Genomic DNA, 26,231 nt, shown 5'->3' with positions numbered 1-26,231 from the left:
GACCAAAGGTGGACAAACTACCCACTACCAATTAGCCTTTTTCATCTCAGCACATAGATGAAAATAAGTAATCTTGTTACTGTTGAACAATTGTGTCAGAAGTCCTTGCCGATTCCCCATCCCCTCCCGTCTTCTTCCTAAATGTTTAAACCAATTCATAAACCAAGAACTTATAACTTGACCACTAATAATGAAACACATTGTATATATTTTTCCACATTTATTATGCTATTTTTGTGATATACAAATGACATGAGAAAACTTGGTATACTTGTTTGTATAACATTATTCTTGTTTATAAAACCCAATTAAAAGAAGAAGTCATTGCCGATCTATGGTTGTACCAGCAGATCCTAATCTATCTTTCACGGGCATACCCATTGCGAATAGGTGTGGGATGTTAAATTCACAGGAAAGGATTGCCCTCTTACCTGGTATGCTCAGTATGGTCACCTGGTCAGACTTTCAAAATCAAGTCAGGCAAAATTTATCCTGCTAACTCGATACAGTTAGTAGGCACGTGCTACCATTAAGTACAGTATGTGTGACGTTATTATGACTAACGGCTGATACCAAGAGCGCAAAAATAATTAGCAACGCCAACGCTGCTGTTCACCATAATAATTATGAATTGGCCATGGCATCAAATGCTATAATCCCCATTACCAAGACCCACCCCAAAAAAGAGCTTCTATTTCAAATACAGTGGTACCTCGGGGTTAAGTACTTAATTCGTTCCGGAGGTCCGTTCTTAACCTGAAACTGTTCTTAACCTGAAGCACCACTTTAGCTAATGGGGCCTCCTGCTGCTGCTCCCCCGCTGGAGCACGATTTCTGTTCTCATCCTGAAGCAAAGTTCTTAACCCGAGGTACTATTTCTGGGTTAGCAGAGTCTGTAACCTGAAGCGTATGTAACCCGAGGTACCACTGTAATAACAGCAAAAAGCCATATGAAAATACTGAGCCATTTAATTTATGACACCGGCACGACGAACCCCGCGGGTCGTTACTTCAGCCAACCAAGATGGCCGCGCCCCTCGAGGCTCCTCTTCCGGACTCCGTTCTTTCCAGCGGGATAGAGCGGCGCGCGACACTTCCGGCGGGGCCGAGGCTTGGGCGGACTCGCCCACCTCGCGCGCGACGGCGGCGGAAGTTCCGGAGCCGTCTGGTGAGCTCGAGAACTGACTGAATCCTCTTCAGTTGGAAGCCGGGTAGAAAGAGACAAGAGGAAGGAGGTGAGCGGGAGTGGGGGAGAGGAGCAATTAGAACCGGGGCCGTCCTCGAGGGGAGAGTCTCTTCGCCAAGGGGGCTTCTGTATGGGGAGAGGAGGAGGGTGGGCCGGTGTCTGCGTGAGCGGCGGGCTGTTGGTAGAAGTGGGGGGGGGGCACGCGAAGGGGCCCAGGTCTGTGAGGTAAGGGGTTGGGGGAGGGCGCGGGTGGGAGCGGAGGGGGCGTGGGCTGGAGGGAGGCAGAGGGTGGGGCGGGCTGGAGGGAAGGTGTGGCCAGGAGGTGACACTCGCGAGGAGCGAAGGGGAGCTGAGAAAGTGGAAGAGGCTTTGAGGTACTGGATTTTTTTTTTGGGGGGGGGGTGTCCAGGGGTTGCAGATGGGAAGAGGTCAGTGATGGAGGGTTAGGAGCACGAGGAGGTGCTAACATGGCCCAGATGCAATGGAAGAGATGAGAGAAAAATATGCACCTGCCAGGACTCCTTGTCATTCTGAGAGTTGTGTGTGTGTGTTTTTAAAGGTGTCCTGGCAGGTGCATATTTTTTCTCATCTCTTCCCAGTTTACATTTACATTTTCCTTTGATATACAGGAGCTGCCCACCCTTCTCTTCCTTGGCATGGGCTCATCCTAAGAGGACAGGGGATGAGGAGGGTGAATGAGTGTGGGCAGGAAGATGCAAGCAGTCGTGGGTAGAATGTATGTGTGCAGATGAATGGGGGGGGGGAGGAATCTGGGTGGGACGCTAATAAGAATAAGGATAAGAACCAAAGCTGTGCCAAATCATAGGAGAGAAGTTAATTGCATGCTGCAGTATCTCATGCAAACTGTATTTTTATTGTGAGCAGTGACCTGAGTACCTATAACTGCTTACAACCTTTGCATATATTGTAGGTACCCTTGCAAATAATAGATGATATTCACTCAGTTTCTATCTTCTACCTTATTCCGAGAACAAAGGTGGACAACACATTCATTATTAAAAGCATATATTGTCTTTGTTCCATTGCATAATAATGTCCAAAGTGAATTGCAAGTATAATAAAACAGTATGAAATAATAATAAACTAAGCAGCATAAAAACATAACTTTGATAACTAAAATAATACGATTCACCTGAACTCAAAGGCTTGTTGAAACAAAATAGCTTTACTACAATGTTGTATTGTGTGATAACTGTAGATTACATTGGAACTTTTGCCATCACACATCAATAAAAAATGGGTGTCTCTCATGGGCTGGGTTCTTTAATATTTAAAGCGGGAGAGAGACATACATTCGTTAGGAAGGAATAATAACTTCGTTAGTTGTAAGTTGACCACAAGTTTGAATGTCTTAAACCTTAGTTAACCTACAGACTGATCTAACCATGTTTCCTTGGCATTCCAAGATTGCCTAAGATTGCAGTCAGCATGCCAGAAGTTATAATTTGACTTACACAAAAACTCAGTTTGTGAAAAACACATCGGAGTGATTTGTAAGTTAATTGATTCAGCAAGGCCAGAGTTTCCTGAGCAAGTTATAATGGAATAAAGCTGATGAGTTGTGGTTTTGGCTGAAGATGCACAGCACAGTGTTCTTCATTACAGTACACACAAGTCACATTCCTAGATCTGACTAGGAGCCCACTAATCATGCTGTCTTCAGCCAACTAAATGCTTCAAGATAGAACATGAAAGCAAGAGCCTTATCCTTTTGCCTTTCCAATTATCTGATGCTCAGCTATACTCTCTTTAAACATGGAGGCTTTGCTGAACTTTTGTGGCTAAGAGTTTCTGTTAATCCTATCCTTCCATGGGTTTGTCTGATCCTTTTTAAAAACCATCTCGGTTGGCTATCAATCACTACTTCTGGCAGTAGCAAATCCTATCAGTTTATTTCATGTTGTGTTAAGTACTCAGGTCCATTTGCAAAGGTTGAAAGCACCACAGCAATAAATAGAATGTGTGGGAAAGGTTTGAAGGGAAGAGGATTTATTCTTAATACGTATAGTCCCTTTCCCCATACATCTCAGGCATGTAAAATGCTTCACATTGTAGCATGGAGGTTTGATAAACCATTTCCAGCTTGTTGGGCTATGTGTCCTATAAGAAATGAAGTATCTTTTTTACTATAGCATAGGAATTGATATCAGGGAAAGAACAACATATTTGTGTGAAATAGTGCTTAAAGAGTTGGTTTCTCTTTCCAAGCAACCATCTACTTATGACATCCTGTTCAGGAGGCACTAGGGAGAGACTTCTTTGAACCAGCAAACAACAATTACAAGTAGTTGTTAGGTCTTCTAGAAAAAAATCCAGAAGCAGTGTCATAACACCTTTATTAGGGCCACCTCAAACACTACCAAGTAGTGAGCAACCTTTCAAATTGTTTGAAACTCACTCTTTTGTAGTGTTTTAGTTGGTCCTAATAAAAGTTTTATGCTACTGTTGCTTTTGGACTCACTCATGTCATGTATTTTGGGAGCATGTTGGGACTGATTTTGTTAGCAATGTACTTAGCTCTGAGAGTGCTGTTATTACTGAACAAGCATTATTATTAATATTGCATGACTTCTCTTTGTTACTAGAGAATGAGCAGAGAACACAAATGAAATTCCATTTGCCATTTGAATAGCTTGTTTCTCTTGCCCCATCACTCAGATATGGACAAGGAATGTTCATTTTCCCCAATCCATTCTCCTAAAGAAGTGCTGGTCATAAGAGCATAGAATTGCCTTGCAGAAAGTCTCTTTAGTCCGGCTTTCTTTTCCAGCTGTGGCTAGCCAGATGTCTCTAAATGAAAATCATGAGCAGGGTATGATGAGAGCCATCCCCTGTTGTTTGTCCACAGCAGCTGATATTCTGTAGTATGCTACCTCTGAACATGGATATTCCAACTGTTCCAGGGTTATTGGCCAGTAGCTTCATCCTCCTGAGAATATCCCTTTTGAGACAGAGCAACTGGTAACCTAGTATTCTAATAGTAGGTGCACCACAGTTTTCTATATATGTAATGGCTGTTTTATTTTAGTCTCTTTCCTTGGGATTCTTCTATCCTGTCTGAAAATTGCTTTATCTTCTACTGCTACCTCATTGTTTCCCACAGATCCATATAATTTATGAATAGGTGAAATAACGCCATTCTCAATTCAGAACTGAGGGAGTTTAGTTTGCTTCCCACCACTGTGAAAATTGACAATTTATTTCTAATGTCTGTTTCCTGTTTTTTAACCAGAATGCTAAGGTTTTTTTTCTTAGCAGCCCTTGATAAAAAGTTTTGTCAAAAGCTTTTGAGATGTTGTATTCTTGAATTTTCTGAAATCTTTTGACAAAATTATATGTCTGGCAGGTCTCATGTTTAATGCTCAAGGAATTTTCAAAAAATGGCTAGAACTATCCTTGAAAAAGCTGTGCTGAATCTTCCTCAGCATACTAATTCCTCAGCTGATTCTTCCTCTCTATATGTTTAACAATTCTAGCCCTTAATAAGGTTTTCTATCAGTAGCAGGGACAGCAGTTAGCCTAATTAATCCGTAGTTTACTGGATTCCTTAAAAATAAATGGTGTTACGCTGGCTGTGTTCCAATAAGGAAGCTGATTTCCATGATGCTGTAAGTGTGTGCTAAGTAGTGAGTTCTCTTAAATTCAAGCAAAATTGTCATTGTTCTTGAAAACTACCTATCTTATTCAGATTTAGCATGGTTTAGCATGAGGTTCTGTAAAATGTTTTCCCCTCTCCTCAGTCCTTATATTTGACAGACTTTCACATCTGTTCCTCAACTAGGAATGAATGGGCCCTACATGCAGGTATGCTTTTTTTTAAAAAAAGGAGGCAAGCCTAAGTAATGTATTGTGTAAAATGGGGGGGGGGGTAATTAGATTACAGTACCAGTGTTAATTTCAAGGTGAGTACCTTGTATAGAGGTGAAAATGTATTCAAGGTACTAAGATGCCAGTGTCTGATTCTAATTTTTAAATGCACAGATGACCAGGTTTACTATCTGACACATTTCTTTTACACTCCTTCGTATAAATAAGGCCATGGCATGCATTTGGGAGAGGAAGGGATTATGATTTCTTAACAGTTAGGGATTGTATTTCTCATGGCTTTTTTCACATGAGCCAGGGTGCCTTGAATGAGGGAATCCTGCTATTTTCTGCACCAACCTTTTCAACATCTTGTGCTCAGAGATCATATATACTAGGGATAGGAAATCTGTGACACTCTAGGTGTTACTGGAGTTAAACAACCTATGCTATGTGCATAGCAATTTAAATATTTTGGTCACTGCCCAACATAGAATTAGGCACCTTTAAGTTCTTTGCTTTTTGGTGGATTTATGTACACGTGGCCCTTGCACAGGTTTGTGGCCCTGATCTTTGCCTTTATGGAATTCTAACCTTGAATACTGTACTGTGTAGTCACTTTTTTGGTAGGCTTTAAAATGATGGTATGGAATAAACAAGCTTGGTATGTCCTCATCTCACTCAATTTGTGGGCAGGTTACAGGACTTCCGGGGAGAGGAATGGCGGTTTGGCTGCCTCTCTGTTAGCTCCTGCTTACAGAAGATAATTACGGTATGTAGTAATTGATAATAGACAGATAGTCTGACTATTAATCATTATGCAGATAAGGGTGATCTGGGAGTTGACCTCAAATGCTTTGATCGAGACTGTTTTTATATGCCTGGTGGCTTGGACGGGAGTTATAACGAGCTGGGAAACTGACGAGTTGCCATCGTGCCCAAACTCCACGTAATCAATTTTCACAGGTAAGAAAGACCCACACCCTCTCTTTTTAAAACACTTCTGGGACAAGGAAAACTGTAACAAAAATTCCCTCCATCAGCTGGTGAAAATCTACAATCTGAAAATCTGTAAGTAACACCTTCCGTCATTAAGGAAAACAGAAAGGAAAACGGATTGTTGTCTAAGGCAGAGTGTCTACGGCAGAGCAAAATTCCAGATTTATTGTTGACAATAATGATTAAATGGACAAGGGAAACCTCTGTGTGAAAAATCTTTAACCCTTTTTCTCTTTTCCTACCACCAAACAACTGAAAAAACTGAAAGTAAAGTGGCCATTGCCAGCTGTGGGTTAGAAGTTAATATGAGATAAGACACGTTGCAGCTGTGATTTTAAGGTGGAAATACTAAGCTAGACTGAGTTGCTAATAATATCCAGAACATCAAAAGCGTCCATTATGGTAAAGTCACTTTTGGATCTTCCAGTGACTGTTGGTGTAGTTCAACAGTTGATGACTGAATAATTTCAAATGATCAGATCAGAGATTAATGCAGAAAATGGAGAAGGGGAATACTCAGAGGCTTTAGACTAAATTGATGAAAAGTTGGGAGGACTGGATCATGAAATAGTTAAGCAGATGATGATGCTGAAGTGGAAATGAATTCCATTTGTTGATTTGGATGAGAAGGAGAAAATAAAAGTGAGGTTACAGGGAACCCGACAGAGGGCCTTCTCGGTAGTGGCGCCCGCCCTGTGGGACGCCCTCCCTTCAGATGTGAAGGAAATAAGCGGCTATCTTAAGTTTTTAATATTTAATGCTGTATTGTTTTTAACACTTGATTGGAAGCTGCCCATTCTTAACCTGAAACTGTTCATAACCTGAAGCACCACTTTAGCTAATGGGGCCTCCTGCTGCTGCTGCGCTGCCGTAGCGCGATTTCTGTTCTCATCCTGAAGCAAAGTTGTTAACCTGAAGCACTATTTCTGGGTTAGTGGAGTCTGTAACCTGAAGTGTATGTAACCTGAAGCATATGTAATCTGAGGTACCACTGTAGTATGATGATTTGCATTGCGTGATTAGGTTAATAATAGGCTTCCAGATGTACTGGCAGTGTGGCAATGGCTTGATACCTTCCTGGCTTTTGTGGTCATAGTTAGCTCTTGTTTTTCATGGTATTGGCTGCATCAGTAGCAGCCGAGGCAGCACAGACTCTTGAATCTTTATGCCCCTGCACTGTTATCAGTGGTTATATAAATAGCCTTGTCCTTTACTGGTGGCATTGAAGTGACAAAAACTACTTTTAAACCTTCAGCTTTTTGGTTGCAGGAGGGGTTTGCTGGGATGAGAAATCCCAGGCTTAATATCAGGGTCTTTATGCTGCAGTTTTGTAAAAGCCACTGACTCCCACTCTGTCCTTAAGGTGTGCCTCCCAAGGCCTTTGGCAGGATGTTACAGGGAACCCTTATCAAACCATATCACTGAATATAACAGATAAGCAGCATTTGAAAAACAAGTCACGGTTGCTTTGAAAACCCTCAGAGTTGGGAAATACAGATTGGGAGCTCAGCTACCATGTGGTAGCCAATTCTTAGCCTGTTCGAAATGTGTTCACACACACATATACATATTATTTTGTGCCTACGGTATATTCCTCTAGTTGCATCCTGGTTTTGAATTTTGCCTTTTATGAATGTAGCACTTCTTACTCTTATATTTCTACATTAAACGGGTTCATACTTAATTTGTGGGAAAGCACCTTGTGATTAAATACTCGGGGACAAACCCTCATGGTTGTTTCAGTATAGGATAGGATTTTGCTGACTAGATAATCTGTTACAGACCTCAACTCTGTAATTCATTGACGTGTGTCTACTAGAGGACAACTATAAAAGGGTACAGAAATGTTTTCAGAGGTATTAATAATCTGAATCCTCGCATGTGTCCTTCAGTGGAATGTTTGTAGGTCACATTTCAGGCAACTCTTTGTGTTTCACCTTTTATATTAAATAATGGTCTAAAGAAGAGATCCATGGCCTGAGATAGGTTGGAGTTTAAAGTATTCAAGGCTTTTAAACGTTGTGTATGTTAGTCTTTTTGCACCTGGCCTGTATGCAGCCTTCTTTTTGTTAGTTCATATCTACCGGAAACTTTCCCAGATGAACTTTTTAAGCAAATGTAAAGTCTCCTTGGAAACCAGACTGGATTTTTGCTTTGCCTAGAGATGGAATATTCTCTTTGCCACTGTCAACTGCTGGAACTAGCTGATCCAGGTTTTCCAGGTGGATATTCCACCTTGAGAGCTAGTTGTTTGTGGCTTTTGGTCTTGGGTGCTGGTCTGAAGCCCAAGGTTTCTGGGTTGCAACCTTTGCTCTGAAAATCTTGGTTTTCAGTTTTAACCTAGGAGCAAGCTTCTAGCCCTTATGTAGGACAGGGAAAGAGATGAAACCTGATGGGCTTCAGAATGGGAACTTGTACATCATGCACACATTTGAAGAGAGACTTTCACACCCCTTTTGATTCTGTACCCTGCCTGGTTATAAAAGTGACCTAGCTCTTCGCATAGTTGTAAGGTCCAACAAGATTAAGCATTGCAGAGCGGCTCTTAAATTAAAAGTGCTATGCATATAATAAATGTGTGTGTGTTTCTCTATCTCTGTGTCTTTCAGCCGTGAGCTGTGAAACCTCTATTGGTGTATGTGCGGTAACAACATGTCTGTCCCCCTCCTCGCCGATGCCGTGACCATTTCAGGGGCAGAGCGGGAGACTGCAGCGGTAAGGGCTTTCTCTGTCTCTCTCCTTGGCTTGCCATCTGTCGGGATCCAGAAAGATTAGGGGAATTAACTGGATTTCTTTCCTCCACCCCCCTCCTCTTGGTTGCTGCTAATGTCAAGGGGCTGCCCTCCCTTTAACTCAGAAGCTGTTTGAGAGAAAGGGGTGGTGGCAGAGGAATTGTGCAGAGAGAAACTTTGGTAAGGGGAGGGCTGCGGGAAGAGATCAACATGGTTTCGTTCCTTTCCAGTAAACAGCACAATGTTGTTTGTGTAGGACCTGCGCAAAACACCACCGCTGCCTCTGGCAGGTAATTAGCCCAGCTGTATCAAATTGTGTTGGCCTTGACGCTACTACTCTTGCACTAACAAGGAAATAATAGCCAAGGCTTGCTTTCTACCACCCCCTTAATGCAAATATGGGGCTGCTGCTGTCAACCATCATGGCCAGGCGCTTCTGCAGAAATGACACTGACACCCACCAGGCTCCCAAGCTCCTATAATCCTCGCCCTTGTTGCTGGCTCTGCCTGCATTTGCACCATCAGATGTACCTTGCAGTTTTATTTCCTGCCTATCTGTGTGAACCATGCCCTCCCCTTCACAAAGATCTAAATTCTGCAAGGAAAACACATTACATAAATCAAACACATTTTGCCTAGATCGGCTTATTTGTATATAATTATTTTTCAGTATTTGGTCTCCTCAGTGCTGTGAGAGCAGAGAGATGAGTGGTCTCCAGGGGCATGGCTGTGAGTGATCAGGAAGCAAGGAGACACCAGAAGTGCTCCCTTCTGACCACTGGTTAGTTCTGCCAACCCCCAGAACACTTTTTTTTTTAAAAAAGTTTGTTTTCTGCATTCCTGAGGACTAGTAACTGAGCTTTTCCGAACATATGTGCCCAACAGACAAAAGATGCTAAATTTTGCCACATTCTGGCCAACAGAAATTATTGCATTCTGGAATTCAGCAAATATTACTTTGTAAAGCCCATCATCTTGTTCTATTAAGCAAATGACTCTTGATTAATTTGCAGGTGTAATTGTGGCTCTGTTTCCTTTTTAAAGGACAGAGAGAAAGGTTGATGGCATATGAAGATTTGGAGTAGGGTGTTAAATGTTTCAGAACTGTAGGAAGGAGTGAGATTAAATTCTCAAAGAGCCAACTCCCCTTTGCACCCAAGTTCCGTGGGGTGGGGTGGGGGGTTAAATCTGTGAAACAACCCTCGGATGGTCAAGAACTCTGTGGGATTGAGAGTTTCGTTGTAATGTGTGCTGATTGAGATGGGATAGGCAGAGGTGTTTGTAGAATTTGTAGCCGTTTTGGTGAGGGTTAGACATAAGAGAGAAGAATGGATGTTTTAAATGAAAGATGGAACTAGGACAGTAATAGGTTTTCTGGCATAACCATTTGGAACCACAGGAAGGGAAAGGAAACTGTAGAATTTCCTCTCCCAAAGACCACAGTGATAATGGCTAGGAACTTCCTCTTCCACTAGAAATGAAAGCCATGTTTTTCAGAGCTCATAAGCAGCCAAACCATATATCAAGATCTGCAACAGAAGCAAAGCTTTACAAGTCTCTAGCTTTCCATTGGGTAAATCCTGTGAAGAGATTCACGAGAAGTTAGTTTGCACTAACCTCTCTGCGAGGGTCTCTGGTGGTCTGACACATGGGGAGTGGATGTGAATACTCAGGTGTAAATATTTGGAGTATGCCTCCTCAGTTAACTTGTGAACAGTCTTGGCTTGTGAACAGAGATTGAAGCTGCTCAGGAGACATGACTGAGGTAACTGATGGTGTGAACAGGCCTGTCTGCCCGCAAGTGGATCTGTCACTGCCAAAATACTGCTGGGTTTAGCAGTGTGGTAACCTGCTGCAGAGATGTAGCCATGGAGCTGGTTGATGGAAGCTTTTTAACCCTCTCACCTGGACTGGAATTGCTAACTTCCCTGACCTTTCTAATGAACAACTCTGTTTTTCTTCAAGAAGGCTGGAACTTGTGGTTGCCAACAGAAATGGGGAAGCAAAGCACATCCAGCTCTGCTAGGGGGTGTTTGGTTTCCTCTATCTGGGCTGCTGGTCAAGAATAACATTGATAACAGAGGGGTGCAAGAAGCTGTGCACCAGCATTTCTGGGTGAATTTTCGAAAGGCCAGATTCCGTTGCATGGAGAGCCTGCCTTTTAAATAGGACCTTTAGATCACTGTGATTCTCAATGCTAAGATAAATTGCCCTGTTCTTCAGCAAGAAATGTTGAATTCTTAAACCTGTATAATTTTTTGCAAATTTGTGCAATATTTCTTTATTATACATAATTTACTGCACAACTTCTACTGTTTCCATTCTCAGCAAATAAATATACCGTATTTTTCCATGTATAAGACTAGGTCCCCCCCCAAAAAAATGTCAAAAATTAGGGGGCATCTTATATACAGATACATCTCTTCCCACCCCCCATTTTCTTAAATATGCGTCCCCAAAAATAGGGGGCATCTTATACATGACGGCATCTTACAGATGGAAAAATACGGTATTATGCAGAGGGGGCAGAGGAGTTATGCAAGGCTCAGAAGCCTCAACCACTAGAAACCAGACTGGGTCACCTCTATGGTTTTTGAGACTTTGCCGATCATACCCACTTGGCCTCAAAGCCATAGAGGCTAGAAACATCTTCTTTTTGAAAATGGAGATTCTCAGGAAGCTAGATATTGTGATCCTGCGAAAGCTTATACTTTCTTTCAGGTGAAATATTAAATGCTTGAAATAGGCAAGGTTTAGGAGAGGAGGTGGTAGCAGCCTGTCGGATTAATTCACAGAAAGCAGTAACCTTGACCCAGAAGTTATTGGGGGTGGGGCATATTTTTTAAACAACATTTATATAATGGTTACTCAAACAAAAGACTTCTAAGTGGTTTACAAACAATCTATAACATTCCTTTTAAAATACCAGCAAAAGCAAACATTTAAAAAGTTACATCAAAAAGTTCAAAATACAAAAGAAGATAAGTAAATTTAACAACACAAATTGCAGCTACATGCCTGAGTAGGCTTGCTGAAATGAACAAATTTTTACCAGGCACTGAAAGTGTTACAGTAGGCGCCTCCTCCTGTAAGTGAGCAGGGAGTTCCAAAGTTCTGCTACACTAAAGGATGGATTTCTCACAAGTGTGGAATGCATGCTTTGTGGCATTTGTAGAGTGTTGGTTCTGGAGATCTAAGCAGTCAAGTGGGCATGTATGGGGTGAGCTTATCACAGTGCCTAGGATTAGGAATCCTAGATGATGGTTTAGGACTCCTAGGTTCCTAGATTCCTAGGTTTAGGAATCCTAGATGATGGGCCTCTGCATGGCTCAGCTGACGTCTTGTGTTTGCCTCTGTCTTCCAGGTGCAGATGTGTACATGATGTGTTAGCAGTCCCTTTTCAGTGACGTGGGGTGTGGTTGAGGCATCTTCTCTTATTACAGCTGGGGCACACACATGGTGATGTGTAGGCTCTTCGTTCCCAGCCTCTCCTCCTCCCTTTAGGTTGGGTCCTTCCTGCTTTTCCCCTTTAGCATAATTCACTGCTGCACTTTTTTTGGGGGGGGGCAACTAATTGGTCTCACAGGATGCTCCTGATGTGCTTTGGTAGCACTTTTGCACTTGGTGTGCTGCCTAATGTGTTATTTTCTGCTTGATTTCACAGGTCATTTTTTTACATGGGCTTGGAGACACAGGGTGAGTGTTTGGGTTGTGTTAGTAACTGAGGCAAGAAGGGAAGGGGGAAACCTTCTTTGTTCCAGCAGCCTGGACCCGAAAAAGCTCCTGTTTCTAGTTGGGAAATGTTGAATGTTAATATTCTAGCCAGCGGCAGGATTGGAATGAGGAGATGTTGAGACAAAAGCAGTAGTTTACCAATCCAGAACACATTTTCACATAGGAAAATGCCTTCTACCAAATCAGATTATTGGTCTATCTAGCTCAGTATGTCTACACAAGCCTTCTCCAACCTGGTACCTTCCAAAAACCTTGGACTACTGCTCCCATCAGCCCATTCCAGCATGGCCATTGGTCAGGGATGATGGACATTATAGTCCAAGACATTTGAAAGGCACCAGGCTGGGGAATGCTGGTCTGTGTGGACTGACTGCTGAGCTCTCCTGTTGGGATGCTGCACCAGACGGAGGAGAACTTACCGACTTTACTGGATTGCAGTTACTCATACAGGGTATATAAATTTACTTGGGTCTTTATGCATAGTTTTGCATAAATGCTTCTAACCACAGTTGGCAGCTATGAAAATGTCCCACCATGGCTTTCCAGTAGAATGGGTTTTGGTGGGGGAGACAGGCAGTGGAAAATGCTTGCTTCTCCATTTTAGTTTGTCTGCTGTGCAGTGCAAGTTCTGATCTATGTTCTTTCTGCCTTCCCTACTCCAGGCACAGCTGGGCTGAGGCCCTGTCCTCCATCCGGCTTCCTTATGTGAAATACATCTGCCCTCATGCGTAAGTGTTGCCTCTGCCCTGGGTTACAATTAAGGCTTGCATATGTTTCAGGAAACAGGCCTCTGCTTGGGGTGTGTGTTCCCCTTATCAGTCTAGTTTCCTCCAGCCAAAAATAAGCTTCCCTTACAAACTCAGAAAATACACTCACCATCCCCAGCCTAGTGCGCTTCAGTCATTCTGGACTGCAGCTCCCATTAGCCCCAGCCAGCGCAATCTCATCATCCCTCACCAATGGCCATGGTAACTGGGCTAATGGGAACCAAAGTCCAACAATGGGGAGGAGGTGCGGAACACCGGTTCCCTTAAGGCCTGTGTGTGGTTTTAATCCTAGCCAAACTGGAAACATTCTCTTCACCCATGGAAACTAGTTTGCAGGCATTCTGACAGCTTTGCTGTCATGTAATTTGGTACCTTGTAGGTTGAGAGGCAGGATAAGGTTGTTGCCTTACGTCATTTTTGTGAGCTTTTCTGGGCTTCTGGTTGGTTACTGTAGAGAGCAGCATGCTAGAGTAGGTAGCCCTTTGATCTGATCCAGCAGAGCTCCTCTTATGTGCATCATTGCCCCAGTGCCAGAGACTTGGCTTCCTTAAGCACAATACAATATATATTCCATTAGTGGAATTGGGCTGTGATGTTTTTCCTGCCTGCGTCCACTTTTTCCCTTTTAAAATAGAAATATATGTATGTGCTAAGGCAGAATCTCAGCTGCATCCCAGTTCTCTTTCTTTTTGGATCAAGCCAGCTCTGGCTGTCTCAAAGTGAGAATAGCACTTAACCTATAGCTTTTTAGGGACTATGGCTTAAGTTTTTGCTGCCCGCTTAAGATTCTGCCCTTGCAAAAAAACACAAAAAAACCAAAAAAACCCCATCCCCACCAATCCTTGTGTTATCCCTGATATTCTAATCTTTTTCAATCAATTTTTTTGAAGATTTTAAACTGTAAAATACTACAATCGCACGAACATCACAACAAAAAACAATAATTTGGTGTTTATGGTAAAACAGCCATATTAAATATTACAGATTGAGGTTAGTACATTAATATCATAGTGGTGACCCAATCTGAAAAATAGACATCAGACATGATGTTGACTTTTGACCAAACCAGGTTGAACACCTGGAGGTCAGTTAGTGCAAACTTCTTGACCGACCAACATTAACAGAAGCCACCATTTCTCCACGAGGATGTCAGCCTTAATCAGCTGATATTATCTTTGAGGTACAAAGCACACTGCCTCTCCACCTCAGCCCTTAGCACCAGTTTGCTTGCTTTGGACAAACGTAGTATCTGCCAAGCACATACTAAGAGGGGCTCACAAATAATTTTGCCCTTGTTACAAAACTTGAGAGTCTGTTTGACCTGGTTTTCCCTTCACCAAGTCCCCACCCCCAGCAGCTCCCAGGTGGAACATACCCCACAACTGGACCATCGTGCCCCCCCCCCCTTACACTGGGGAATCTTTAGGTTTGCCACAAAGAGCATGTTGACAAGCAAGGTGGGGATGCATCAGCTGGGGTGGGGCTAAAGTGGTGGGTCTGGGTGCCATACAAGATGATAAACAGGCATCAGTTTCCCTTCCTAGGCACCTCTTTGAACCTGGACTTGCAGTGGTAATGGCAGTATGAGTAAAATAGGCTCCAAAAGAGCTGATGTTTGCCTTCACCTACATTCTTTCTGTCAAAACACTGGGAAGAGCCACACAGTTCTGCCTTCAGCCTGCAATATCTCCCCCCACCCCCCGCTTACCTTGCAAAGCAGCCGTGTCTGTTTTTGCGACGCTACCTGGGTCAGATTTAAGACAAAATGGAGTGACTTGCAGACTGCTCCTACTTGAGTTCGGCTCTTTTGTTGGTAGCAACAGGCAGACATGCAAAGCCCTGTGCCCACTGTGGTGAGTGCAGGCTCGTGAGCCTTTCAGCCCAAAGGAGATAGCTGCTGCTTCCTCAGCAACTCTAGCCAAAGCACCTAGCTCATGCTCAAGTCAGTCCCCAAATGTCCAGGTCCCAGGGTGGGCTGCTTGGCAACCACACCAAACGCTGCCTGATCCAGGAGGGACTGTGTGTATTTCTTAGAAAGGAAGTAAGGGCAAGCAGAGCAGGCTGTGTGTGTGCGCGCATATGTAAAGATCTTTGTCACCTGCTTCTTTGCAAAGCTAAGCCTACCTGGGCAGACCCTGAGGTTGGGTACTTGGGGGGAAAACAGCTAGCAGTTCTGTAGCTGGAACTCAGTCGCGTTTATCCCATACCTTTTGGAGTCACATTGTACAAGTTCAGGATTTGATAGAATGTGCAGCCTTTGCAGGTTTTTGCAAACTCTGCTATGTCTGGATGAGTCTGGATGAGTTGAGGTTTCTTAGGTTTGTGAGGAGCCTCATGTCCTGTTGTCTCTTCCTACTGGAGCATAATTGCCTGCTTCTCTCTCTCTCTCTCTCTCTCTCTCTCTCTCTCTCTCTCTCTCTTTCTCTCTCCCTCCTCCCACCCTCTCATATGCTTGCAGGCCTAGGATCCCTGTCACCCTCAACATGAAGATGGTCATGCCATCCTGGTTAGTATAAAACAATGTTAATTTAATTGCTGACAGATAAGTGATGTGCCCCGGCCTGCTGCCTCCCAGGCACTTCTTTTTCTGGCCTGCATGACATCATAAGGAAATATGGCAGCCAGAACTGGGCTTGTGGCAGTTGCCAGGAGTGATGGGGGGAAATTAAAGGCAGCAGCTGTGTGTAAAGGTTTAGTGGACCTGAGGAAGCTGGCCGATGCTTTTTGGCTAGGGCAGGTTGGTGCATGATTTGTAGGGGGCACACCATGACTACGCCTATAAGGCTGGGGTTCAAACACTGTAGAGGATGAAGAGTGCGTCTTTAAATAAGACATTTGGGCCATAAGGTCGAGGGGTACTGCCTACCAGGTAACTTGCCTTGCCTAGGGTTCTGATCCACAGCCCTTCAACAGTCTTTTAAGAAATGTATATTGTTTCAACACCTACAGGTTTCACTTCTAGATTTTTCTACAAATTTTTCCTGTGTCTCTGGTTACTTTTCTGGGCAATGGGCATTAATGTATATTCACAATACAGCAGGGGAGCATAGGCAGGCTTGCTGCCTTTTAAGACCTGGTGGAAAGAAGGTCTCTGAATTGGTGCATGTCTGCAGCCAGCAGATAGTCTGTCGGGTAGAAACCTCTCCAGCTTCCCAGCAGAGTCCTCCCTTAATCACTTTAATTCTTTCATACAGAAGATTTTGGAATGGCACAGCTAAGCTGCCAGGACACTATATAGTCATATAATGTGCTTGCTTAGCCAGCCTCATGTAGGCTGCTGGTGGACCAGAGAACAGGGGCTAACTTGCATTTTTTTCTTCCAGGTTTGATTTGATGGGCCTGAGTCCTGATGCACCCGAGGATGAAACTGGAATTAAAAAAGCTGCTGAGAACCGTAAGAAAAGTTTGCCCAGGGGTAGTGTTAAAGCTGGTCTACATTTCTCCAAATTGTAACTGACAACATTTGAAAGCCGGAGAGAAAGAGAGAGACTTGGGTTCTGTCATAAAGAGCCTCTGCCCTTTTTTACATTCCCAGTTCAAAAAGGCCCACTTCCTAATTCTTGCAAAAAGTAAAGCGAGTGAAGCAGTTTGGGATGTTTACATTCTGAATGCATGGAAGGCTTATTTTAAAACACTTCCTCCTGGTGCAAATGTAACAGAGGCATCCTGTAGACAATGTTTTGCATATCTTAAGCCATCCTCCACTCCCACACCATATTTATCCCTTCTCCAAGAAGATTTCACCCCTGCCTGCCCGTTCCAGTTTTAACTAGTTTTGTGTTGCAGGTGCAGTGGTTGCAAGCCATAGTTCCTATCGGAAACATGGAAACCATGGTTATGAGGAAAGCTGGTTGTAGTAACCATGGTTTGCATTGGTCTGTATAACAAATCCTTGGCTAGCAACATGGGAAATTACCTTACCTAGTCAGACCTTTGGCTGGGTGCTGTCTATGCTGATGGGCAGCTTTTTGACAAGGGTCTGTCCAGCCCTATCCAGATTCTGGGGATTGAATCTAGGATCTTCTGCATGCAAAGCAAATGTTCTACCACCGATTTGCAGCCATTCCCAAATTGTTAATGTTGGCAGGAGAAGAAGAGGAGATGAATCACTCCAGCAGGAAAGACCCAGAGAGTGGGAATGTGTGCTCTCAAGGCGGATTCCTGATTTGCAAATGTGTGGCATCTTAGCACTGTCTGCCTTTTTAAACATTTCAACACCAAAGAAGAGTGGCTTCTGGGTTTTAGCAATCTCACACCAACTCTCTCCGAAGCTGGTGTGACATAGTGGTAAAAGCTGTGAATTCAATGAAGAGGTCTTGGGCAAGCTTCAGATTCCAGAGAAACAGCCATGTTGGTCCACTGCAGCAAAACCAACAGTCCTCTGGCATCTTAAAAGACTAGCATGTATTTTGTGGCATCACTTTTCATGAGGGAGAGCTGAGCCCAATGCAAACGTTGATTGTCTTATGCTCCCCCTCCCCCCCTTTTCAATCTCTACTCCTTTTCCCTTGATCTCTGCCACCGGAGGCATTGCCAGAAAGAACATCACACTCCTTTTAAAAACATGACATTTTGAAGCAGAGGAAACTTTGTGAAATAGATCTGTGCCATCAGACTTTGTCTTTGTAATTATTGTGCACCCAGCATATTTGGCACCTGAGATGCAAGGCCTATGATATTATGCCACCTTGAACTCTCTCCCTCTGCATTTCAGTTAAAGCGGTGATCGAACATGAGATAAAGAATGGGATCCCAGCCAACCGTATCATCCTGGGAGGCTTTTCACAGGTGACTGGTGTGTGTGTGGCAGGCTGCATCCTCAGGATGGCAAGCCGGTGTGTGGACAGTGGGGTTGGAAATGAGGAACAGGACATGAGCACTAGTGCTGGGGGAACATGGAGAACTAGCGGCTGCCACCTTGCTAATGGGGGGGGGGGGAGCATGGGAGATGAGGTATAGCTTCCTCTGGAGCAGCAACGTGGATGTGTGCAGTTGTTCCAACAGTACTGAGGTTAAGTGGTATCCTGAGTCATAATGCTTTCACTTTTTCCATTCAAAACACATTTCTAACCCTTATTGTCATGGGAAACACATGCTTTGGGGCAATGTCTGGTAAAACCTTACAACCCAAGGATGGGTGTGGGGACAGAGTTAGACTTCTGGAGGGGAACTTCTGCCCTCCTAACTACTACAGTGGTACCTCGGGTTACAAACTCCGCTAACCCAGAAGTAGTACCTCGGGTTGAGAACTTTGCCCCAGGATGAGAACGGAAATCGCGTGGTGGCAGCGGGAGGCCCCATTAGCGAAAGCGCACCTCAGATTAAGAATGGTTTTGGGTTAAGAATGGACCTCTGGAACGAATTAAGTTCATAACCCGAGGTACCACTGTACTTCCCTGTTTCCTTCTGGCAAGCTGAACATTGCATGCAAAAAAAGAGAGGGAAGCCTTTGAAATTTGTGTAGGTAGAATATAATCAAGTTGCAGAATTTGGTTCTATATTTTTGAAAGGTTTAGGTTGCACTAGGTCTGTTTTCCCCCCCTCAACCAGTTAAGTGGGGCAGGAAGCGGTGAGGGCTCTTCTCTGCATTGGGAGTGTGGCCTCCACTGACCTGTGTGTCCCCCCCCCATACCATTCGTGCCATAAGAACCAGGAAATCTCCTACAAAGGGGTGGGGTGGGGAGGGCTGTTCACAGGGGTGGCAGTAGATGAGAGTTGTGTGCACCTTTGCATTGGTAGAGGGTCTTTTCTGGAGCAAGCTCTGACCTGCTTTCTAATCTTGGTTGCGCTTCAGGGTGGCGCACTGTCCCTCTACACGGCGCTCACGTGCCCACACCAACTGGCTGGCATTGTGGCCCTCAGCTGCTGGCTCCCCCTGCACAAGACCTTTCCTCAGGTACTGCAGCCCCCTCTCCCCCTTGAATGTGTTGCTGTGGGCCCTGTGGGCCCTGTGGGTTGGGCTTGGTGCATGCCAGGGTGGCTGCTCAACTGGGAAATGCCTGTCTGGTAGAGCAGTTCCTTCACAACTAGCTTGCCCAGGTACTGCATTTCCCAGAGTGCAATGGGTTGTTCACAGCTTGGTGTTCCTTCTCCTGCTGCTGTCCCCCCCCCCTCCTCCTGCAGGCAGCAAATAACAGCATGAACAAAGACATCCCCATCCTACAGTGCCATGGGGAGATGGACCCCATGATCCCAGTCCGCTTTGGAGCCCTCACTGCCGAGAAACTGAAGGGCATTGTGACTCCAAGCAGGGTCCAATTCAGAACCTACCCAGGAATGATGCACAGCTCCTGCCCTCAGGTTAGTTGGCAGCCGGTAAACCCATTTCCTAAGATGACTAACTAGTCTTAGTTGAGTGCCATATCTTGGTTGCAGCCAGGGTGCATGCCAGGATATTAGGGTTGAGATGCCCTTACTCTGGGAGTATCTGAGAAGGTCCTATGCCTGGTGCCTCGACCTTCAGAGGTTCGGTGGATGGCATCCAAAAGCAAAGCATCCTTTGAGGTACTCCTTGAAGTGCCTTCTGCCATGAGCCCTTATTATGGCTTGTATGCTCCAGTGTCCTAAGGCAGCTTTGCAGACCTGGTGGTCTGAGGCAGCCTCTTTTTGACCCCCACTTAATTATATCGTACTGCTGCAATCAGCTGTCTTTAACTGGATATGTATTTTTTTTAGCCGATTAATTCAAAAGAGATAACAGTGTTAGTCTGGAGTACTAAAAATAGCAGGTGCCCTGTGGAAGCTTAAAGGTTGTGGCATCAGCTTTCATGGGCCAGACCCCCAAACTCCTGATAAAGCCAAGTGCCAGCATGACACTTTAATTGTGGCTTTTGTTTAATCTCAACTTGCTTCAATTGACTTTTGATTTTATATGAGCAGCGAAATAAATTGCTGTGAGCTGGCTTGGCAGCCGCCTTTTGTGGCAGCCAAAAGACTGCTTGAAACTTGAAAATCAGCGTACATGTGTGGGCAGCAACTCATGTAGCATAACAAGGAAAGTGGCCAGTTCCACCCCACCCCCCGGACTCTTGATAAGCTCAGTTCTCATTTCAGCTCTTGACTTTTTTTCTGTTTTATGACCCTCAGTTCAATGCAGAGAATCTTGTCACTCCCGGAAGGGAGCACATGAACTGTTTGAGGCTGTTAAGTCTTTGAAGGGGAGGAGAATGAGCACACGCACAAACAAAAACCACTACTTCTCTTTTTACTCTGTGCAGGAGATGATGGCTGTGAAAGAATTCATTGAGAAGCTGCTGCCCAGGATTTAAACAAAGCTACTCGAGACTGTTGCAGGGAGAGGAGACAGAGGTCACCACCTGTGATCTTTAACCTTGACCTGCCCAGCTGCAAATGGGGAGCCACAGCAATCCACCTCCACTTCAGCCGGTTTCCTTTCTCTGGCCTTTCCCTTCCTCCTGCACCGCCCCCCTCCTGTGCATAGGGAGGGTTGCCCCTCTCTCTCCTGTACATGGAGTGAAGGTACGGAGCGGTTTTAAGGTACAGCTGAGAACCATGTGGCTGCCTCCTTGCAAATTTAGTATTTTTGGTCATCTGATTTCCGCCTTTCTTTGCTATCTCTCCCCCCTTCCCCAACCCCACACAAATGCTTGCTGTGGCAATGAACTGGGTGGTAGCCAAAGGCTTAAAACAAAGGTATTACGAGACTGTGTTCTGCGCTGTTACAGTATTTGCAGGGAGCATCTGCAAAGGTATCTGAGCTCCCTGATGGGTTTGCAACAATCCCACCCACAGTCCCTGTGCCCCCCCTTTTCTGTGATGCAGAGCCTGAGCCTGTCCTGGTGGAACCACCTTAGAGGTGCAGGTAGGGTCAGGGCTCCCCTCTCGAGTTGCCAGTGCTTGGCTTTTTGGGGGCAGGGGAGGCAGGTAAACTGCCCCACCCAGGCAATCATTCCATCCCTATTCTGCCATCCCATCCACTCTGCCAGGCGAAAGGAGGAAGGTCTGGCTGGCTGACGGGTTGCTGTACATCCTCCAAGCATGTCCTGGGGCTGCTCCTCCCCAGTCAGCCACATGCACCATTCAGTGTGCTAACAACTCCCAGCTTGGGCTGGAGATACCATCGGTTGGGGCGTTAATGTGGTGGAGGGCCCCCCACCTCACCAGGAATTGCTTCTAATGTATGTTCTTTTAAAAATTCCTTTGTTTGTTTCTTTCAAAATCATCTCTGTTGTGGTCTCCTCCATTGGGTCTATCTTGTTTTGTATCTACACAGATAGGGTAGCGTTTGTCCAGAAGGTAGACACGCAGCAAGTTCTCTGCAGCCTTTTGGGCACCGCAGCTCTCAGAAGCACCACTCCTCCACTTCCTATCCAGTCTGTATCGAGTAGCTGCAAGCGGCCTTTTTGTCTATGGGGTGCAGTCTCCCTCTTATCACTCCCCACCCTGCTGGTCTTGTTAGTGGAATGGGCAAGCACGGTCCCCCTCTCTCCCTTCTAGCCCTGGTGGCTGGCGTATTTTTTGAGGCTCTCCCCCTAAGTCTCTAGTCTGTTTTATTTCAGTAACTGTCCCCTTTCACCTCAAGCAGAAGGCTCTCATCCTCATTTCTGGCAGGGGGCTGTGCTGTTGAGCAGCCAAGGTTCTCTTACCATCACCCCTTCAGCACCCACACCCAAATTATCCACCGGCGTGGGCTGACACCAGCACTGACAGCCAGGGACAAGATGTCTCTTCAGGGAGCGTTCCTCTTCTTTTTGTGTGAAGGGCTAAATGTTGCCTCCCACATTGTCCTACTGTGTTGCTCTTTGTGAGGGATCTCTCTGCTCACTTCCTTCCCCTGGCTCTGTATGGTCCTCGGTGGTTGGTAGCAGCAACAGCAAGGGAGGGGCTTGGGGTCCCCCAAAGCTAGGACAGCCCTCCCTCTGCTACACTTTCCAGTGCTTTATACAGCTATGTGCAGCAAAGGGGGATCTCAGCATATCCATGTAGGAATACTTGGCCTGCCCTTCTAGAGCTTGCATCACAATGGCAGCCCCAAAGGAGATGTTGCTCCCCTTCCTGCTTTCAGTGCAAGGCTTCCTCCTCTGCCCTGAGCAGCCGCTGCTTCCCCCAAAATCTGCTTTTTGCCAGCCTTGGGGATCATTTGGTCAAGGCCAAACTTGGCTTCTCTAGAAGGCAAAGTGCCTTCACTGCCAAGCGGAACGCCTCCCACTTGGGGGACTTTCCTTTTTAGCAGCTGGCAACTGGCTGGGTCGTCCTCCAGGTCGCAGGGGCTTCCCAGATCTCACTGGAAATAGGGCCAGATTACATGGCTTGGTGACAGAACAGCTCACATTCACAGAAACAGCAGGAATGGTTGGAGAGATTTGTTTGTAATGGGCCGGAATATTCTGTATGGCCTCTTTTTATCACCAGAGAAGCAGAAAGCACTAATCCTTTCATAAACTGATCTGCATTAGACTCATTTTGAGTGACTGCTTAAATGGCAAAGCTGCCTCTTGCTTGCTCTGTGGAGGGTTTGAATCCTCCGATATTCTGCTTTGGGTTTGGACGTTCTAGTGGTTGGGAGGACTGTGGCTGGTCTTGGACATGCAGCAGAATGAAGTGGTAGAATCCCAAGGTAGTAGAGGACTGTACAACTTCACAATTGCAAGGTGGGTTCAGTGGCGTAGCGTGGGGGGTGCCAGGGGTGCCGGCCGCACCGGGTGCAACATCTGGGGGGGGGCGTGAGTCCAGAGGGAAGGGACAAGCAATCGAGGCTTGTTTGCGGTGGGGGGTCGTCATCTCCGTTTGGCCGGCCCCCCTCGAGGAAGCGGGAACCTCTCCAAGGTGCAGCGCGCCGTCGGTGGAGGGAAAAGAGCCGTGCAGCAGCAGCAGCAAAGCCGGGAGGAGGAGGAGGTGGAGGCGCCGCCTGGCACAGGATCTGATCCGACCCTGCTAATCACTTGCTGGGAATTAAACGGCTCAAAGAGGCAAAGGAAGAGGTGGAGCCGCTGGCCCAGCCGGGAGGAAGCTGGAGAGAGCAGCGCGCCTGGGCACGGCGAGGTTGGGTAGGTGCGCCCTGGCTGGCTACCCGCCTCCCGGGCTCAGTGCCTCCATGACCCCTTCAGCGGCGATGGGAGAGATGGGGGGGGGTCTGGAGCAGCCCTGGCTGGCCTGCTCCTGCTTCTCCCCCGCCTCCTTCCCGTTGCCGGCGCCTTGATCTCATCCGGATCAGGGACGAAACACGCCCATCCTTCGCTACTCCTTGTCGGATCACTGCTTCATTTCTCCAGGGAGAGAGAGAGGAGAGGAGAGGTGCCGGGGATTGCCAAGCGCGCGCGACGCAAAGGGCCTGCCCACGCGCAGGCTGAGCTCCGCGTGGTGGGGGCGGAGGGAGGCGCTCTGCACATGCTTAGGAGGCGCTCGCCAGTGGCGTAGCGTGGGGGGTGCAGGGGGGGCCGGCTGCACCGGGTGCAACATCTGGGGGTTAGGGTTAGGGGGCGCAAATCCATGGGTTAGGGGGTGCAAATTACTTGCCTTGCCCCGGGTGCTGACAACCCACGCTACGCCACTGGGTGGGTTTTGTGTGCACTGTTCTTGAATGCTCCCTGATGTAAAACTCAAATCCCTGTAAGTAGCAACACATCAAACAGATCTGCTGGATTTCTACCTGCAGGGACCTTTGTGCGTGTTGTATGCTGCTTTTTTACGTAGGGAGTATTTAGGCATGTTATCCCACCACCACTTCAGCCTTCACAAGGAAGGCACAAACTACAAGAAAGAAGATTCCACCTAAACATTAGGAAGAACTTCCTGACAGTAAGAGCTATTCGACAGTGGAATTTGCTGCCAAGGAGTGTGGTGGAGTCTCCTACTTTGGAGGTCTTTAAGCAGAGGCTTGACAAACATATGTCAGGAGTGCTCTGATGGTGTTTCCTGCTTGGCAGGGAGTTGGACTCGATGGCCCTTGTGGTCTCTTCCAACTCTATGATTCTAAGTGTTGTGGTGACAGTCCTTTTCCTTCTGCATTTTGCTCTATCTGCAGACCAGGCCTTGGCTTCCTTCTCTATAGTGAGCGTAGGCAAGCAGACATGAGGGGTGATGCTCCTCCTGTGCTTGTGGCTGCCTGGCTGCTGCTGCTGCTGCTCTCCTCTTCTCTGACCATTAATTGGATTGTTCTGTATAGGAGTTACACAGAGAAGTGCCCTGGACTCTGCTGCTGTTGCCATTGCCAATTTTGACTAGATCCTTCTCAAAGCAAATTGTCAAAGTGGCCTGCAAGTCTTGGGTGTCTCTGGAGGGACTGTGTTAAGAATATGGAAGCCAAAGCAAAACAGTGGCTTCTGTATGTTCCTGCACATGAATTAATTATCTTCCCCAACCCCCCTTTCCCTTTTGTCTTCCCCATACATCATTTTTATTTTTGTGTTCCACTGAGATTAAACAAACACAACCATCTGTGCCTCACCTTGTTGTTTCTTCAGTGTTGTCAAGATGTGTCAGTTTCTCCTACAGTCGTTAAGTGTTTAAAGCACTGTGTACGCCTCTTGGTTTAGATGAATAACAAGCCTGTGCAATAGCTCATAGGCCAGGGGCGGCTGGTATGTGACTCTCCAGATGTTGCTGAACTACATATCCCATCACCCCCAACCATTGGCCATGCTGGCTGGGGCTGATGGAAGTTGCAGTTCAGTAACATCTGGAGGGTTGCAGATTAGCTTATAGGTGACTTTCCTACACGATGAGCAGCAGGGGAAAGAGAAACTCACCTAAGGCCACCTGTGGGCTTCATTTGTGAACTAGCATTTGATCACAGATATTCCCAGTCCAGGCCCAAATACCTATTGCAACACTGGAATTCTACAAACTGCAAGTTACCATCTTTGATTTCTAGAGTGCAACATGTGACCCACAAGACAAACTCCCTAGAAAATATTGGTTTTGTCTACTAAATTTTAAAAGGTTCTAGCCCTTATTGTGGCACAAAAAAGCCTCCTGAGGCTAACTGCTGAATGGCTCTGAATCCAAATACTGTATGTACAAAAGGGCTTTATGTAATAGAGAAGCAGATTTGGTGGTTTGGGTAGGAGATACTATTCCCATGTAACACCCTCGGTTTGGAAGGGGTTTTTCTTAACTTCTCCTCCTCATTGAGTCAGGGCCAGCTCTACTGTTAGGCAGGTGTTGAAGAGGTAGGGAGCAGCAATGAAGTGTTGGCTAGCGCTGTGTGCTTGTGCCTTGCACCCCCTCAGCTGGCCGCCTGTTTCACCAGTTGCAGTGGAGAATGCTGTTCCATCACCAGCACTGAAGTAAGGCTGAGATGCCGCTCGGGGTGTGCATCTGTGTGCATGCATTATTTTGTCTTTCTGGCACTGGCAGCTAGATCTCTTAGGCTGGCCCTGAGGACAGTATTGTTTACTCTGCTTAACACTGGCTCTTCAAGATCTCTGTTCCTTGAGAATTGTTTCAGCTGGAGATGTTTAGGGACTGAAATGGGAACATTACATGCAGAGCAGGAACTCCCACCTCAATCACACAGGAAACTTGTAACCCAACCAAGGCAGCATTCTCATTGCAATAGATCTTGCTATCGCCAGGGTGTGTGTGGTAGGCATCTGTCTTAAGTGAGGACAAGGAAGTTCCTGTTGCCTACGTTTTGTCTCAACAAAGAGAGATGCCTTGTGCGTCTTGAGGTGGCAGTCTAATCTTACTCTGCTATCTCAGAGTATGTTAGGCAAGGCCTTGTAAATACCTGGCTTTGGGGCAGGAAGCCTTAATCCACTTGTTCGCAAACAGTCCCATTGACGTTGGTGGGTGCTGTTTCACCACCAGGATGTGCTTGCATGTTACTGCTGGTGCTATAATAAAAGCTGGAAGTGAGCCTAGTAATTATTACTCTGTGTTAATCATTTCGTGTATATTTTCCAATATCTAAAAATATATCAAAACAAGCCTTTTAAAAACCTCACCCCCCTTAGTCTCAAGCCACCAAATTTGCACTGGCAAGATTTACATTTTTCTGGTACCTTCTGGGATGTGTTCCAGGCA

At 45.9% G+C, this 26,231-nt stretch overlaps 1 protein-coding gene and 2 long non-coding RNA genes across 5 annotated transcripts in view; 2 read left to right on the top strand and 1 right to left on the bottom strand.

Annotated features, from left to right (window-relative positions):
* Nucleotides 1–26,231, bottom strand: part of LOC309537430 — a 65,307-nt gene that overhangs the window by 2,094 nt on the left and 36,982 nt on the right. The window lies entirely within an intron of this gene.
* LYPLA2 (lysophospholipase 2) lies at nucleotides 1,115–22,661 on the top strand. Of its 3 annotated transcripts, XM_082232111.1 has the most exons (11): nucleotides 1,152–1,235; nucleotides 5,708–5,783; nucleotides 8,620–8,725; nucleotides 12,407–12,438; nucleotides 13,140–13,205; nucleotides 15,703–15,750; nucleotides 16,568–16,638; nucleotides 17,959–18,032; nucleotides 19,039–19,140; nucleotides 19,368–19,544; nucleotides 20,462–22,661. In XM_082232111.1, exons 3-11 carry the CDS (start codon nucleotides 8,648–8,650, stop codon nucleotides 20,510–20,512), a joined length of 699 nt encoding a protein of 232 aa, XP_082088237.1. In that variant the 5' UTR covers nucleotides 1,152–1,235; nucleotides 5,708–5,783; nucleotides 8,620–8,647; the 3' UTR covers nucleotides 20,513–22,661. The 3 variants fall into 3 exon arrangements, with proteins under 3 accessions (XP_082088235.1, XP_082088237.1, XP_082088236.1); XM_082232109.1 differs by lacking the exon at nucleotides 5,708–5,783 and having other exon boundaries at nucleotides 1,115–1,235; XM_082232110.1 differs by lacking the exons at nucleotides 1,152–1,235; nucleotides 5,708–5,783 and adding an exon at nucleotides 5,836–5,977.
* LOC309537367 lies at nucleotides 23,766–24,639 on the top strand. Its single transcript, XR_014221832.1, has 2 exons — nucleotides 23,766–23,947; nucleotides 24,182–24,639. It is a non-coding gene; the product is annotated as an uncharacterized lncRNA (long non-coding RNA).

This window comes from Podarcis vaucheri (assembly GCF_965113315.1).
Source record: "Podarcis vaucheri genome assembly, chromosome: 7".
In the NCBI taxonomy this organism is placed as follows: Eukaryota; Metazoa; Chordata; class Lepidosauria; order Squamata; family Lacertidae; genus Podarcis; species Podarcis vaucheri.
Note: the sequence above shows the minus strand (reverse complement) of the source record. Positions and strands in the feature narration are given on the sequence as shown.

What these genes read in the sequence shown, in the direction of transcription:
- LYPLA2 (XM_082232109.1), top strand. Translation starts at nt 8,648, where the DNA reads ATGTGCGGTAACAACATGTCTGTCCCCCTCCTCGCCGATGCCGTGACC. An exon ending in CAGAGCGGGAGACTGCAGCG is followed by an intron (nt 8,726 to 12,406) that starts GTAAGGGCTTTC and finishes TTGATTTCACAG; the next exon opens with GTCATTTTTTTACATGGGCT. An exon ending in CATGGGCTTGGAGACACAGG is followed by an intron (nt 12,439 to 13,139) that starts GTGAGTGTTTGG and finishes TCCCTACTCCAG; the next exon opens with GCACAGCTGGGCTGAGGCCC.